Source organism: Myotis lucifugus, unplaced genomic scaffold (genome assembly GCF_000147115.1).
Source record: "Myotis lucifugus unplaced genomic scaffold, Myoluc2.0 scaffold_18, whole genome shotgun sequence".
NCBI classification, from domain to species: domain Eukaryota; kingdom Metazoa; phylum Chordata; class Mammalia; order Chiroptera; family Vespertilionidae; genus Myotis; species Myotis lucifugus.
Window position 1 is genome coordinate 7,216,190 of NW_005871066.1, and position 16,605 is coordinate 7,232,794.

The following is a 16,605-nucleotide window of genomic DNA, read 5'->3' on the forward strand; positions in this document are numbered from 1 at the left end:
GTGTGTGTGTGTGTGTATAAAAGAAAGCTAATGATAAGTTCTAGTGATTGAAATAAAGAGGCCCATAAACACAGTAGTTTTTATTCAGAAAATTGAAAATTTAGATAAATCAAACAGGAGAACCTTAAGGATCCAATAGGTTTACTTGGATTTTTTCAGTTTTATTTTGAAATGTGATGTATTTAGGGGTATTATATGCTATATTATGTATATTTGATTATATACATATGTTATACATATATTATGTGCTATTTATTAGTCTTCACAAACTTAAACTTAATTTAAATAGGTAAATATACTTCTTTTTTTTTGAAAGATGATTTTAGCCCATTTTTCATTCTGAATGAATCAAGTCTTTAGGGGACTGCAGATCTAAAAAGAATTAGTGCAGGTCCCAAGAAGTTCAGGTATAGAGGTTCTGCTTCTCTGGCAGAGATAATTAAGAGGATGAGGTGCTTACATAAAAAATATTACATTTGCCCATGTCCTTATGCCTCTTCATTCACCCATCCATGTGTCTCAAGAATCTAGTTTTGCAAATGTAGATGTAGAAAAAAAAATGAATGAGCTGAAACGAATTGCTATTCAAGAGTGTGAACCAAAATTAAGGAATCATAGAGTTTTCTAATTACAACATACCTGAAGGATAATCTCCAAATATCCTCATATTTTAGAAGAAAAAAACTGTCTGGAGCAGACAGGTAGGGAGTAGCAGAGGCAAGAACAGAACCTGGTATTCTGAGGCTCATTCTCGTGGGTCGTGGGGTCTTGTTGCAAACACTGTCTAATTTGTGTTTTGTGACTTTCAAAGGCAGTTAAAGTAAATTGTAAAAGTCCATAAGCCTTACATCACTTTCAGAGTGCAGGTATCTGACTTTTTCTGGCTCTTATCCTCTTCTCCACATAAGACCAGCTCCTCACATCTGTGAGATCTGTACAGGGACTTGGTCAGTAATCAGGTGGCCAGAAGAAAAGCTCATTTCTGTGGTACTGGGAACAGTACTTTCTCCATAACGACTGAGAGTCACATGAGAACTTCTGAAGATATCTGAGGGGTCAAGGAGGCTATAATATGTGTGTAGTCAAGATATTTTGTATTTGGTGAGTGATAATAAGATATCATTTCAGGAGTATGCAGAACACATAGACCTCAGGTTGAGGCCCATTTTAAAATGCATTCTTTTATAAATATATCACTTAACAGTGATTGTAAGGCTAAGGACCTCCTTACGTATGGCAAATAAGCCTTCTCCCTTTAACTGACAGCAAATACTATACATTGTGTTCTCTTCTTTTCTGGCGAATTTCAATGACTGTGGCTATTTTTTTTTTTAATTTCAGAAAGCTGTTGACATGCTTTTGGACAATGAAGATAAAATTTCAGTAAGTGTCTTTTATTTTATTTTATTTTATTTTATTTTTTTATATGTTAGTAGGTGAGTGTCTGGGACTGTTGTAACCAAGAAGAGAACAGATGTTTATCAGATAATTTTCCACCTATATTCCTGTCCTCATAACTCTGTGTTTAAAATTTTCCTTTTTCTCCAGATTAAAAAGGTAGTGGAAGAATTAGAAGACAGACCAGAATTACAGCATGTGGTGAGCATAACCATCATCTTCTTTTGCCCTTTAGATTGCGTAGTGGGCACATCACCTTTCAGTATTGGGGAGAGAATCCTGCAGTGAACTCTTCATGTTAATACTCAGATTGCAGGCTTGATGACAAACAGTGTTCTGTAATTATTAATGTTCAGCATGTGCTCTGAATCCAGGTTAGGGATTAATTACAGATCAGACACTTTCATTTGACTCACAAGTGATTTGTGATTTTAAAAAAGTTATATTTATTTTTGTGTTGATCAAACTGTGCCTGGGAGTAAGCACCTTCCTTCTATCATTGCTGTTTGGCATAATTATAGCATAAACTAGAGGCCCAGTGCATGGATTCGTGCACTGGTGGGGTCCCTTGGCCTGGCCTACGCCCTCTTGCAATCCAGGACCCTTTGGGGATGTCATAGGCCCAGTGCACGGATTCAGCCCGATCCCTGCAGGCCAGGCCGAGGGACCCCACTGGTGCATAAATCCGTGCACCAGGCCTCTAGTATGCATGTAAGATCTTTGGTTAATCTCTTCCTACCCTCCCCACTCCCCCCTTCCCTCTGAGATTCATCCGTCTGTTTCATATTTCTATGCCTGTTCATTGAGCATCTGCCCCCTGTTGGTCAGTGTGCATCACAGCTACCAGTCGAACAGTCACTTAGGCTTTTATATATAGACTAGAGGCCCGATGCATGAAATTCATGCAAGAGCCTTGGCCCCAGCCCCTGCCCACCGCCGCCACTGCCACGGCCCCCGCCTGCCACCGCTGCTGCTGGGGGCCTCTGCCACCTCTGCCTCGGCCCCCGCCTGCTGTGGCTTGGTCCAGAAGGAAGGACGTCCAGTCTAATTAGCATATTGTGCTTTTATTATTATAGATTACAACACCACAGAATGATCAAGGAACAGTCTTCTTTCTTCCCCCCTCACCTGACAGTAGTTAATCCCACTTTTCTGGAGTTGTCTTGGTGGTGGTGCTGTTAAGGCCCTCTGTTCTAGATCTTTGGGGGAATATCTTGTTTGTGTGCATTGCTGTCATCATGGGAGTAAAGCAGGAGTAGGTGTTTGCTGTGTCCTTTAAAAACTGTATAAGAAAAGGTTTCAGTGACAATAGGGATTATTCTGGTAGAGAGTGCTCTTGTATCTTAGCCCACCTTTTTGTACCCCAGGAGGAGGCTCTGGGAATAGAGTATTATAGTTTTGTGCAGGTGCTGTTGCTATATTGTTTGTGATTGGAAATCTCAAGATTGTCTGCTAACCCAAGCACGGTGGCACTGTGCTGGTCACCCTGGCATTTGTTTATAAAACAATGATTTCGGGCCTTCTTGTGCCATGAGGCAGGATTACAGGCGGTGGGTGCCCGTGTGACAGTGTAATTAGTGCAGTAGTGAAATGGTGGCCGATGTCACCCTAAAATGCTCATCTTCCTGTCAGGTAATGGGGTGTCTCTCTGCATTTGTTCTGGCTGATGTGACAGAGCCTTCCCTTCCTGCTTATGCCTCTGGGAAATAGCACTGCGTGTCCAGCTCACACGCTGAACCCAGCCGGGGCCAGTGGAGGGCAGTCGCCTCTGTCAGATGGCGTGGAGTTCTGACTGACTGCTCCCCCTTTCCTGCCTTCGGAAGATGCATTGGTTGGGGTTAGGCTCCTTTACTGACCCTACGCAACAGAGGATGTCAAAGGTCACCTAACTCACAGACAGCCCCAACTTCAGGGGCAGGTGGATGCTCTGTGCTTCTTTTGAACCAGTTCAAATGCACTTTACATGAATGGTGTGATGCAGTCTTTTAGCCTCCTGTGGGTTATGGGATGTTTGTTTACATTAACTAAACATTGAACATTGATTTCCAATTTCTGTGTGATGTATTGCTAGACTTAATCTTGCCTCTGAGTACCAAGTGAATTACTCATTTCCTTTGAAGTCCATTAACTCTTTTAGACAGCTAGGGAAAGTAGTCAGTTGAAAATTAGTTTAGAATACCTGTACTCTTCTTGATTCTTAGTTGTTATTTTTATCTTTGATGTCACCAGTACAGGCAGCATATCATTGCAAATACAGACTCTCAATAATCCTAACAGAGGAGATGTAGAAGGTATGAGAATTAATTGAGTGCTGACTGCTTGAATTTTTATGATCTAGAAAGACCACTAATCAAGGGTTTTATTTCTGCAGCAAAATAGATGATGATGACAATATTAACAACTATGGTTGACCCTTGAGCAATGCCAGCGTTAACCCACAGAGGTGAAAATTGTGTATAACTTTTGACTCTCCAAAAACTTAACTACAGTCACCCCTCTGTATCCTGGGGCGACTGGCTCCAAGACCCCCTGTGGTTATCAAAGTGTGTACATGCTCAAGCGCCTTTTATAAAATAGTGTAGAATAATGTATACACTCAGCCCTCCACATCATGGTTCCCCAGCTACAGATCAAAAATACTGTGTTTGATCTGTGGTTGGTTGAATCCCCAATGCAAAACTCCGGATACAGAGGGGTGACAGTATATTTATTGAAAAAAATTAACATGTAAGTGGACCCACACAGTTCAAATCCATATTGTTCAAGCGTCAACGTACCATCACTAGCACTTCTGTAGTGCTTAGTGTATGCCAGGCATGGATCTGAGTGACTTACAAATGGTAACTCATTCAAACCTCACAGCAGCCCAATGAGATTTTTGCAGGTAAAGAAACTCGGTCACAGAGAGATTAGTGACTTGCCCACTGGATAGCAAGTGGTAGAGCAAGGTCACTCTGGGCCAGAGAAAGTCAGTCTCCTTGTTCTGGCAAAGATATTTCTCTTTTACATTCAGATTTTTTATTCTTGTAAGCTGCTTTCCCTCAGCCTCACCACAGAAGCTGTTTAGAATAGAAAATTGGGATGTTAAACAGGTATTGCTTCTCTTATTTTAATATTCATGGTTTATCCCTTTGTTCTTTTTAGTATCTGCATAAGCTTTTCAAGAGAGACCATCATAAGGGGCAGCGCTACCATGAAAAACAGATCAGTCTTTATGCTGAATATGATCGACCGAACTTACTTCCATTTCTCCGAGACAGTACCCATTGCCCCCTCGAAAAGGTAAGTCACAGCTCCCCCACTCACACACTGCAGGTGAAGAAGTTGTCATTGTGGGTAAGCTGCTGGTTATTCTGCTCTTCCTGTCCCTGCTCATCCATCCCTCTTCCAGGGGAAGACTGTTGCTCTAAGCCAGGGGTCCTCAAACTTTTTAAACAGGGGGCCAGTTCACTGTCCCTCAGACCGTTGGAGGGCCGGACTATAGTTTAAAAAAAACTATGAACAAATTCCTATGCACACTGCACATATCTTATTTTGAAGTAAAAAAACAAAACGGGAACAAATACAATATTTGTATTTGCATGTGGCCCGCGGGCCGTAGTTTGAGGACCCCCGCTCTAAGCAGTAGGTTTGGCTGGGGCATTCTGATGAGAAATGGAGATCCTGTTGGATTAGATTTTGGTAAGAAGCCCAAGTATTTCTGTGCCAGGTTTAATTGGAATAAAGGATTAATCCAGGGCCTAGTCAGCCATAGAGCAAACACTGTGTCAGGAGTCTGAGTCAGTGTACCAGGATCAGCATGGACTCAGAGGCAGCCTGGGGGAGACACAGACTGTCCTGAGCCAGAAGCACTTGCTCTGCTCAGGACTCAAGGTTGATAACTCAGGCCCTACACCCTGCTGCCTTAGTCACCTTAAGTGTTTCTGTATTCCTCTCTCACTCTACAGTTCATTTCTCTAGCATACTGCATCCTATTATAATTATAATTATAATTATAATTGTAATTATAATTCTATTTTAGCCTTTTTCCCCAGTATCTTGTAAAGTCTTCAAGGATAAGGAGTTTTTCTCACTCATTTTGGTGAACCCACACCTGTTAGACACTTAATGTGTGTGGCATCATGAGCAAGTGCATAAATTAATACAAACAAGGTTCTAGTGAGGGATGAATAGGAACTAACAAGTTGAATGTTCCTGTAATAAATAAACAATAAATACTTCCTGTGCAGGTACTAGAAACTGGGCAATCTAAGGCCATAGGTATTGTTTCCCATGGTTCTTATAAAATCTGGAATGCTATCTAACATGTACAAGTGTCTTATTAAATAAATTCAGATGGCGAGGTAAAAAGTACTTTATAACCAGCAGTATGTATCGACAAAACAAAAAAAGTATTTGACCCAGCTTATGTGCACTCACAACCTCGTTTCTTCTTCAGCCCATTATGATTAAATGTATTGGATTTACTATAAACAGTTTCAGCTCAATGGATTTTCAAAATCTGTTGAAAAAAAAATATCTTGCCTGCATGTTAACTTAATTTATCAAAAACTTTAACATTTTATATTTTGGCCCTAAGACATTTTCTCAAAAAATACATTTGGAAATACATCGTCTTATTCTAAAAGTAAAAGCAAATGTTCTCCCTCTTTTCCAACTACAGAATCTATAATCTAGAAAAGGCTGGAAAATGCAAAGTTTGTAGATTTTCATTAAAGAAATTTAAAGACAAAATTAGATAAACTATGACAGACTCAAGGCTAGGTAGAAATCATTATTTAATTTATTATTGATAAGGTTCTTGTTAGTTACCCCAAACTATGTTCCTTACCATTGTACTACATCAGGAAAAGGAAAATTAAAATATTTTTGCAACATTTTTTACTCAATTTCTGTTATTCCTTTTACCTTTATTTTTACTACTACCAGTATTCCACTTTTACCTGTATGTCCTATTAGCTTTAAAAAAGAATCTTAGTTTCCAAACTCTTTCCTCTAGAGGGAGCACTATGGCCCAGGAACATTCAAGAATCTAAAATAAGGAGGCATGATTTTATATTGCACTGTGTCAAGAATAGAAAAATTATTTGAACCAGAAATACTTTTCTCAAAATTTCTAGAAATTATTCTAGAGTCTCTACATTCTCATATATGAGAAAGGATAATTTAAGATACTATTAGGAACATCAAACATTTAAAATTCTGTGATATTCAAATTTCAGAGACTCACATTATCTTTGAGCTTGGTGTCACACATCTGCTTGCATTCAAGAACCTTCTTGACTTCAAACTTGCCTTTAGGTATCATGTTGTACATGAATGATCATACTTGATAGTATCCTAAAAGCTTTCAGCAGTTTGATCCTGTAGAATGTTCTACAGTTGAATATTTGAAAAGTGGCTAGAGAGGAACTGAATGTTTAATATAATAGATTTCAGTAGCGACATGTAGAAAGTGGCTGCTGTCTGGGGTCGCTCGGGAGAGCCTCCGGACTGCGTGTGGTTCGAGACAAGCATATTGTCAAGCATTTGCATTTACTCAAGAAGAAGCGGGGGAGGTGGTTCTGTTTGAAACATCTGCTGGCACTTCAAAGTGTCAGTAAATTTCCAGGTACATAATTGATTTTTGGATACCTTCCAGTAAGAAACTACTTTAGGCAGCATATTCATCTTTATTCATATTGTCTTTGTCTGAGCATTCTACCTATCCAGTTGTGTTATTACCATTATCTGTTTACCTGTGAATGACACAGTCTCACTAAACCATAAACTGTCCATCTGCTTCTCCGTCTGCTAGCACAAATCTGGGCACTCACCTGGTTTCTCAATAATTTTTTTTTAAATAGTCCCAAGTCTTCTGACTTTAGATTTTTGCTTTTTCTCTTACTATTTAAAATTCTCACATGTGTATCCTGACTCTGTTCTACTATCATCCCAGAAGAGTTAAGAGTTGGTAAGAAAGTTCCGTTGTTTAGGATGATGATTTATAGGCATGACGGTATAGAGAGAGGTAAACCATCTTTTTAACCAAAATGAATGAGGAGTGCCGTGGCTGGGTGGCTCAGTTGGTTGGATCATCATCTCCTACACAGAAAAGGCTGCAAGTTCAATTCGTGATCAGGGTACATATCTAGGTAGCGGTTTTGATCTCCTGCCTGGGTGCATATGGGAGGCAATTGATCGAAGTCTCTCTCTCTTCCTCCCCACCCTCCCTTCCTCCCTTCTTCTCTCTCTAAAAATCAATAAAAAGATGAGGATTAAAAAAAAAAAGATGAATATGGAATTTCTAAGTGGTAGTTAGGATTAGACTCAGCCATGAGTGATAAAAGTTCCAAAGTAATAGTGGCTTAAACAGAGAAGCAGTTTAGTTCTCTGTTGCATGGAAGTCCTGGTGGAGTGTTCTGCTGGTGGTGCATGTCACAGGGTCCGAGACCCAGGCTCTTTTCTCTTGCTCCCCCACCTGGTATGACCTTGACCTTCTGATGTGAGATAGTAGCATCCATGTTCCCAGGATCGGATTGGATGAAAGGACTTAAAATGAGAGAGAGTTCACACGTGCTGCTTCTTAAAGAGCACCCCAGAAGCTTCCATGTTTCTGGTTCATCTTTGGGGAGGCTTGGAGATTTTTTTTTTTTTTAATTTTGGGCAGTTCCCCACCTGAAATCTTACTACTGTAGAAGAAATGAGTAAAAGACATTGGGGGACAACTAGTTATCTCTGCCATGTAACTTTTAAAGGAATCTTGTGAGAAATTGAATTAATAGTGTTTCCTCCTCTTTGTGGCCTTCAGGTCTTCTCATTTCCTCACTTAAATGATTTGTGTACTTTAAAATGCCATCCTAATTTCATTGCCATTCCACAGTAAGGTGTTATTTGTTTTTTTCCCTTTTGTATGTTTCATTTGGGTTTTCCCCCCCTACATCATTGATCTCTATGGTCAGCATTTTTTTCCTCCCTTTTAGTTGTTAATCTCCAATCATGGACATAGATTTAAATATATATTTTACTCAAAAATTTTTAAGTCAGAAATCCAAATGTCAAAACTAGCTCCTGCTGTCATTTCCCAAGATGGCCCATTGAGCTGAAAGAGCCAAAGAACTTAAGCTGTTCTTTCTACCTCCTTGGTTTTGTTTTTAAAGTAACCTTGGCTGGTTGTTTTTAACTGACTGCTCTAACTGTGCAACCCAGTAATCTTCCTCCTGAAACCTTTTCATTTATTGAAAAAATATTTATTGTACACCTGTGAGCCAGATGTGTGCAGGTGCAGTGAGAGTGAGTGCCTGGGATCTGGCGTGATGTGGGTCCAAGGAGGCTTTTATCTGAAGGACCTGCCAGGGGTGCAGAGTGGAGTGGGAGGGCAGCCCTCGAGGCCGAGGGGCCATGGTAGAGAGATGAGCAGGGTGTGAGGTGTTACTGCACAGAAAGGCAGGGCTTCCGAGGCCACAGTAAAGATTCTCAACTTTCAGCAGAGTAACAAAATAAGAAGGGTCCTTAGTAGGCATGTGAGTGAGGTTACAGTGAAGGCTCACGCATACTGCACCGGTTCAGATGCCCCTCTGAAGGGCCCCACAGGAACTCAGGTCCTGTATCGATGCGCATAGCCCTCCATTCATGCTCCCCTGGTCATGAGATTCTGTGTCGTCACTGCTCTGTCACACTCCCTGGTGGACTCGTGCTGCCTCCACTTGTACTGAGCCACCTCCATCTCCTCGTCTTTCTTTTACGTGTCATCACCATCATCAGCATTTGTATTTCTATCATCGTTGTATCTCCAGCCAATGACTCTCTAGTGCACAGCAGAGTATATAGTAAATTTGTGTCCATTCATTTAGATGATTGAATTGTTTATAAGCACATAGTGGTGGTGTTTTTTACACTCAAGGAAATGCTATCACCTATATAGTCCTTCATTTCTTCACTTGATCTCCTCCTTCTTGATTGTTAGATGTGTTTTTCTCTCACTTTTGACAAATCCTTGAACAGAGTTATTTTAAACCCTGAGAGCTGGCAATAGAAATATTCCCGGTACTTAGTTATTTATGTAACACATGTTTACTGAGCTGTGATGTGCGCTCAGTACTGAGGACGTGCACAGGGAGCAGCATCCTTTCATGCAGCTGCATCCCCGTGGAGGGAAACAGCTCAACCACGGACAGTGGATCAGCTGGGAATGGCAGTGCTGTGAAGGAACTAAGCAGCAGAAAGCAAGAAAGCTTGGTGGGAAGGGGCCTTTCAGCATCTTGCTTTCTGCCTTTACCCATGGAATGCTCTAAGTCAGTGATGGCGAACCTTTTGAGCTCGGCGTGTCAGCATTTTGAAAAACCCTAACTTAACTCTGGTGCTGTGCCACATATAGAAATGTTTTGATATTTGCAACCATAGTAAAACAAAGACTTATATTTTTGATATTTATTTTATATATTTAAATGCCATTTAACAAAGAAAAATCAACCAAAAAAATGAGTTTGCGTGTCACCTCTGACACTCGTGTCATAGGTTCGCCATGTCTCAAATATAGGGATGAGCAAAAGTCAGTTTACAGTTGTAACATAAATATATAATACAATAATGAGTAAACAATAATACAAGAATAAACTCTGCCGCCCAGTTGGTGTGGCTCAGAGGTTGAGCGTCAACCCATGAACCAGGAGGTCACAGTTCGATCCGGTCAGGACAATGGCTTGATCCCCAGTATGGGGTGTGCAGGAGGCAGCCAATCCCTAATTCTCTCTCATCATTGATGTTTCTATCTCTCCCTTTCCCTTCCTCTGTGTGAAAATCAATAAAAACATATCTTTTAAAAAAAGGTTAAACTCTGCTTTGCATATTCATAACTCTAAATCTACTTTTGCCCACACCTGGATGTTACCATTTGAATTGTATAGGGACCAGTACCTCTCTGAGACATAAATGGATCCAGACACCAGCAAACCTAAGGAGCATTGTGTTTTTGTTTGTTTGCTTTGTGTTTTTTTTTAAAGTGACGCAATGGAAAAATTCTCTCAAATTGTGTGTTTAAGTGACTCTATTAATATTTGTTCTTGTCTGGTAACCCATGGTAACATTTTTGTCCTGCTTTATTTGAAGGCTCTTGAGATCTGTCACCAGAGAAACTTTGTAGAAGAGACAGTTTATCTTCTAAGTAAGTAGTTTTCTCTCATTTTGTTCCCCATAAACTAAGAAACGGGGTGAAAATGTGATATAAATTGTCTAAGAATTGGCATAGGTTTTAGAGCAAAGTAATATAGAGGTTAAAACCTCTTTGTATAATAATTTAATACATGAAAAAGGAGGCTTCACAGCTCAATAGAGAATGAAGAGTTATTTAATAAATGCTGCTGCGGTATCATATTAGTATTGTGTAACAAACAAACACATCAGCTTATATTACCACCATCTTGATAGAAAATAAATAATGTTTATTTTCAAAAATCACACCCTAAATAATGGAGGAAATGCAATTGAATATCATAGTTTTCAAAAGAAAGGGAGAGTTTGTAATATGATCCAGCTGTCAGTTGTCCCTGGTCCTCTGGCTCCTATTTCCACCTTTCAGTTGTCTTAGAAGCAATAGAGAACTTACAAGGAAAGCATAGTATCCTTTTTAAGTTATAAAAACTTAAAAATCATATACACACTTTTAAAAATTAGCCATTTTTAAAGATATGAACTGTGGGAACATTTGTAGGAAAAGCAAACTGCTATAGAAAATATAACAAATGGGATGGAATTTTACTCACAGGCCAGCTGTTTGCTTTAATAATGGCTGCCCCGAGTGAGAAGGACTCAACATCCATTACTAGCTCTTGCGGCAGGCCAAGGGCAAGGATAAGGGCAATTGCCCACAGCCAGGCAGTGGCTGTACTTGCTCTGAGTAAAGCTTCCTACATGTATTATATTAAAAACTCATGGAGATTGATAATAAAACCATTAAAATGCCAGTAAATGAATGAACAAAGTGTATAAAGATAATCAAATTGAAGCAGAGTTGGTAAAGACTTATTTCGTGAGAGTTACTGAAAGGGTTTCCCCTGAACGGGGAAGAGAAGGAAATGAGGTCACTGTCTGATCATTGAGGTTGTGGTTGGCACACAGGGTGTTGGAAGAGCAATATGCAAAGCTGCTAAAGAGGCAGAATGACTCCAAGGCCTTTATTTATTTACTTACTCATTTTATTTATTTATTTTTATTGAATTTAATGGGGTGACATTTATCTTCTATATAATAAAAGCATAAGCCCGTTACGGTGGAACGACCAGAATGACCGGTCACTATGATGCACACTGACTAACAGGGGGCAGATGCTCAATGCAGGAGCTGCCCCCTGGTGGTCACTGCGCTCACACAGGGGGAGCGCCGCTCAGCCAGAAGCCCGGCTCACGGCTGGCGAACGCAGCAGCGTGGGCGGGAGCCTCTCCCACCTCTGTGGCAGCGCTAAGGAGCAGCGGTAAGGAGCAGTAGCAGGCAGGCAGTAAGGAGCGAAGGCTCCCGGACTGTGAGAGGGCACAGGCCGGTCTGAGGGACCCCCCCATCCCCAGTGCACACATTTTGTGCACTGGGCCTCTAGTATATAGCTAAGCCCAAGTGACAGTTACAGCGGAATGACCGGAACGACCGGTCACTATGATGCGCACTGACCACCAGGAGGCAGATGCTCAATGCCGGAGGAGGGGGAGGGGGGCTCAGCAAGGCCTGGAGGCACATGCTATGGCCCAGGGATCCCAGGAACCACAAGCCCAGAGCTTACTTTCCAATGAAAAAAAAAAAATCTTTTTTTGAAAAAAAGAAAAGCGGCCAGACACCGCTGCCCTGAGAAGAGCGGCTCCAGGAGGAAAAGGCCTCCCCAGGCCAAGCCCAGCCTGGCTGGGTGCAGCAGAGGACCATGCACTGACCATGGCAGCACCACCTTTCACTCCCTCCCCCCTCCCCCAACCCCCTCGGTCCCACTGCTCGCAGCAACTCACCGGAGGTGTGCAGGAAACCCCTTCGACTCCAAAGCTGGTTGTGCCGACAGCTGCTCCCCATCCTGCTCCATGGTGGACACAGTGCTGCCAGGCTGCTCTGTGTCAGCTCCAGCTTCCAGCTTCCTGCCCACCCCTGTGTATACTACATGCGCTTGGGGGCGTGGCTTCGGCCTCCCGGCCAATAGCACTGCAGCACAGCCAGAGTGTGGTAGGACACAGCCACCAGGCTGGCTGGGCATTGATTTGGCCGGGTGACTAATGTCCATGTCCAGTTACACTGAGTGTTTACATTTGTAGGGAAGCAGGGCAGCCCGCTCCTGCTGCCCGCGTCACCTTCTAGGCTAAGAAAGGCCCGCTGATCTCCGTGTTCCTCCTCCATCCGGAATCAAAACCTCTTGAGGATGAATGATCCCAGCGATGGTCCCAACACACGCTTGGTGTCTGTCGCAGACATTCCCAGTCTTTACAGCCCGCAGTGCCCTGCTCCACCTCCTCACCTTTCACTCCCTGAGGACCACCTTATGTTATCCTATTTGAAATGTGAGCAGTGCCCCCCTGTCCTTTTTTCTTTCAATAGCTCCCTTGCCCTACATTTCTTCCTCCAAAAACCTGGCATTTTAAATATATATATTTGATTTATTTCAGAGAGGGAAATAGAGATAGAAACATCAGTGATGATAGAGAATCATTGATCAGTTGCCTCCTGCAAGTTCCAAACTGGGGATTGAAACCCTGGCCAGCTGGCCGGTGGCAGCACAGTGGTGAGGGAAGGAGGAGCAGGGGAGGCAGGAAACTGTGCGGTGGCACGGCCCCGAGGGCGGCTGGCGTTCGTTGCTTCCACGCCCAGCCCGGCAAACCGTCGCCTCCTCTCCCGACCCCACGGGGGCCTTCGGGCCCCGATTGGCCCTGATTGCCAGCCAGGCCTAGGGATCCCACCTGTGCACAAATTTCGTGCACCGAGCCTCTAGGTAGTTAATAAAATTATATAAGTTTCAGGTGTACAATTCTATTATACATCATGTGTATATTGTGTTGTGTGTTAACCACCCCAAGTCAAGTCTCCTTCCATCACCATTTATTCCCTCTTACACCTTCCCCCAGCCCCTTCACTTCTGGTAATCACCATACTTATGAGGTTTTTGTGGGGTATTTTTTTTTAATTTTGTTTTCTTTTTTGTTTTTGCTTCATTTCTTCACTTTTTCTTACCCAACCCTTTAAAAGTCTTAATTGTATGTGAGTATGAGGGGTTCAAATACAGGCCTGTGAGAAGCAAGTCAGCAGCTGACAGACCTGGGTTTGGATTCCAGATCTGCTGTTTAGTAGAAACATTTCTGTGTCCTCTTCTATAAAATAGAAATATTAGTGTGACATATCTCATTGGACTTTAGTAATAATGAAATTATGTCATTCATGTGAAGCACTTAAATGAGTGCTCAGAACACAGTAGACACCTAGCAAATAGGAGACATTTATTTTATTATGTTATGCGCATGTCACATAGGAAAATATGCTTTTGTGTTAGCTTTAAAACTGGGTGAATAGATTAAGAGATATGCTATTTCTTTAACAATGTTTCATTAAAATGTCCTGAATGAAGTATTTCTCACATCTTTGCTAGGCCGAATGGGCAATAGCCGAAGTGCCCTGAAGATGATCATGGAGGAATTACATGATGTTGATAAAGCAATTGAATTTGCCAAGGAGCAAGACGATGCAGAGCTCTGGGAAGACCTGATTTTATATTCCATCGACAAACCACGTAAGCAGAAAAACCATCTGCGATCATAACTCTTCTCTCTCAATATAGCCAGTTATGTCTAGAGTAAGAATTATCTCAAGACACAGTAAGTTAAAAATATGGGCAAGTATCTATATAAAGATAGGCCAGGCTCACCGAAACGCTTTCCAATGCCAGTCCTGTGCAGAGCAGCCTGGAGTCCCATCACTCTGAGTTACCTGAATGTGGTAAGAGCAAGTGGCTCACCTGGTAATATTAACTTGTCCCCATGAAGCATATTTTTACCTACTGCACCAGGAATTTACCGATTGGCCCTCCGCTTGACCATCGTGTTGGGTCTCCCATCTTGGAAAGAAACAAAAGTAGTCACCTAACAATAACCCAAGTTCTTCTTTGAAGGAAAAAGAAATGATTCAGAAACTAGCAGCAGCAGTGGCTTAAAATCTCCTCCCTTCTCTTTATTTTTTGGTAGAAGACTTATCTATTTCAGAATTTTCAAGTTCTAGAAATTGCTGTTCTGATTGTCTTTTAAATATGAGGATAATGTTAGCATGACAAAGTAGTAGTTTAAGGATTTTAAAGGAAGCAAAGTGGGTGTAAATGTAACACATCATGGACTTGGGTCTGGCTTAGTTTTGAATTTGGGCTTAAAATTCGCTGGTTGTGTGATCCTGGATAGATTAATCACTTCATCTCTCGTTTCTGTAAAATAGGGACAAATAACACTCCTACCTTGCAGAATATTGGTGAGAAATGTATGATATTGAGCCATAGCAAAATCTCAATAAATATTTGTTGCACCCTGTTAACATCACAAATTATATTCTGAAGTAATCATTTGTTCTCTGTTTTAAATTCTCTATATTTAGCTGCTTCTTTATGTCATGAGGAAAGTAAAGGAAGATTAGTTCTTGAGAGTTTATAAATTCAAATTTGAAGGACATTTTTTTTCTTTGAGCTGTTTTTGGCTTAAAATTGCATTATGTACATTGCTTATATGTTAATTGCTTTCTGTGGTATTTTATAGCATTTATTACTGGCTTGTTAAACAATATTGGCACGCATGTTGACCCAATTCTACTGATTCACCGTATCAAGGAAGGAATGGAGATTCCCAATTTGAGAGATTCCTTGGTTAAAATTCTGCAAGACTACAATTTACAAGTAAGTATCCTTTTGTAGACAAATAAGTATACTGAGTGAGTTGACTGACTGAAGGATAAACATTTACAGGGTTTATTTTAAATATTAGTCAAATAATTCAATTTGATAGTTACAGTCTGTTTTGAACGGTTTACTTGGAAAATTGTTCAAATAGAGAAACTAGAAACATCACCCTTTATGGAAGCCATCTGATATTTAACCACCCCCAAGTTTCCTCTTATTGATGAACAGGTATTCTTACATTTGTGTGGTGAATCCAGCATGGCACTGGGGAGGGAGTAGTTACCGTGACCGTTAGATCAGACCACCCAAACCTTTTTTGAGTAGAATGAATATTATGTCCACTTGGGAGAATAAAAAATATTTTTCAAAGAGTTTGATAATTTCCTTGAAGCCACTTAGTAACCTATTGCCTAAAACATGTTAAATACAGGATTTTATTTAACCTTTTGTCTGTTTTCTAGACTAGTAACAATTTTATTATCTATAATAATTTAGAATTTGTTGTTTATTTTCATATAAAAAATTTATATGCTAATTTCATAGCATTCTAATCTTTTCTTTAAAAGGACTCTGTGATAATTAATATTTTTTAGAATGCTGGTAGCTTCCATAGAACTTAAAACTATTTAAAGCACGTTTCTTTAACAATTCAGACTACACTTTGCCTACTTTATTTTAAACTGAGCTTTTGTTAGAATATGGTTGAAATTGCTTTCCTGGACGCGTAGAGAATTTTTCAGGTAGAGCGGGAAGATAAGGTTGGGGTTGGGGGAAGAGAGGTGGTTATCTGGATAAATGAGGAGAGGGGAGATTCATGATGCGGATTTGTGGGGCCTGTAGTCACTATGAAGGGTGCAAGTGGGGTGCCTGCTGAATCCAGGTGGTGGCCTCAGTCAGAAAAGAGGCAGGGTGAGCCCTGCCAGTGTGGCTCAGTGGGATGGGTCTCATACTGGGCACCAGAAGGTTGCTGGCTCGATGATTCCCAGTCAGGGCACATGCTCAGGTTTCAGGCTCAGTCCCCGGTAGGGGGTGTGCAGGAGGCAGCTGATCGATGTTCTGCTCTCACAGGGATGTTTCTCTTTCTCTCTTCCTCTCTCTCTAAAAATCAATAAAAATATTTAAAAGGAAAAAAAGAGGCATGGTGAGAAGGAGAAAACATTGAGAAAGATTGATGTGGGAAATGTAAAGGAGTGACAGAGCTGGAGGGACAGGAGCCAGGGAGTGGGATATTGTTACATTAAGTTTCCAAAGGAGTCATTGTGAACATGTTCAAAAAGTGGGGTGAAGGTAGAGGTCATTGAAGTGGAATTAGTGAAGAAAATGTGAGAGCACATTGA

General features: G+C 41.2%; 1 protein-coding gene across 1 annotated transcript in view; it reads left to right on the top strand.

The window, feature by feature from the left end:
* The window catches only part of VPS41 (VPS41, HOPS complex subunit), a 121,274-nt gene that overhangs the window by 96,803 nt on the left and 7,866 nt on the right, over nt 1–16,605 (top strand). Inside the window, exons 20-25 of the mRNA XM_006085361.3 lie at nt 1,342–1,383; nt 1,549–1,599; nt 4,543–4,680; nt 10,486–10,540; nt 13,982–14,122; nt 15,129–15,265. Coding sequence (XP_006085423.1) covers nt 1,342–1,383; nt 1,549–1,599; nt 4,543–4,680; nt 10,486–10,540; nt 13,982–14,122; nt 15,129–15,265 — 564 coding nt within the window. The remainder of the gene's footprint in view (nt 1–1,341; nt 1,384–1,548; nt 1,600–4,542; nt 4,681–10,485; nt 10,541–13,981; nt 14,123–15,128; nt 15,266–16,605) is intronic.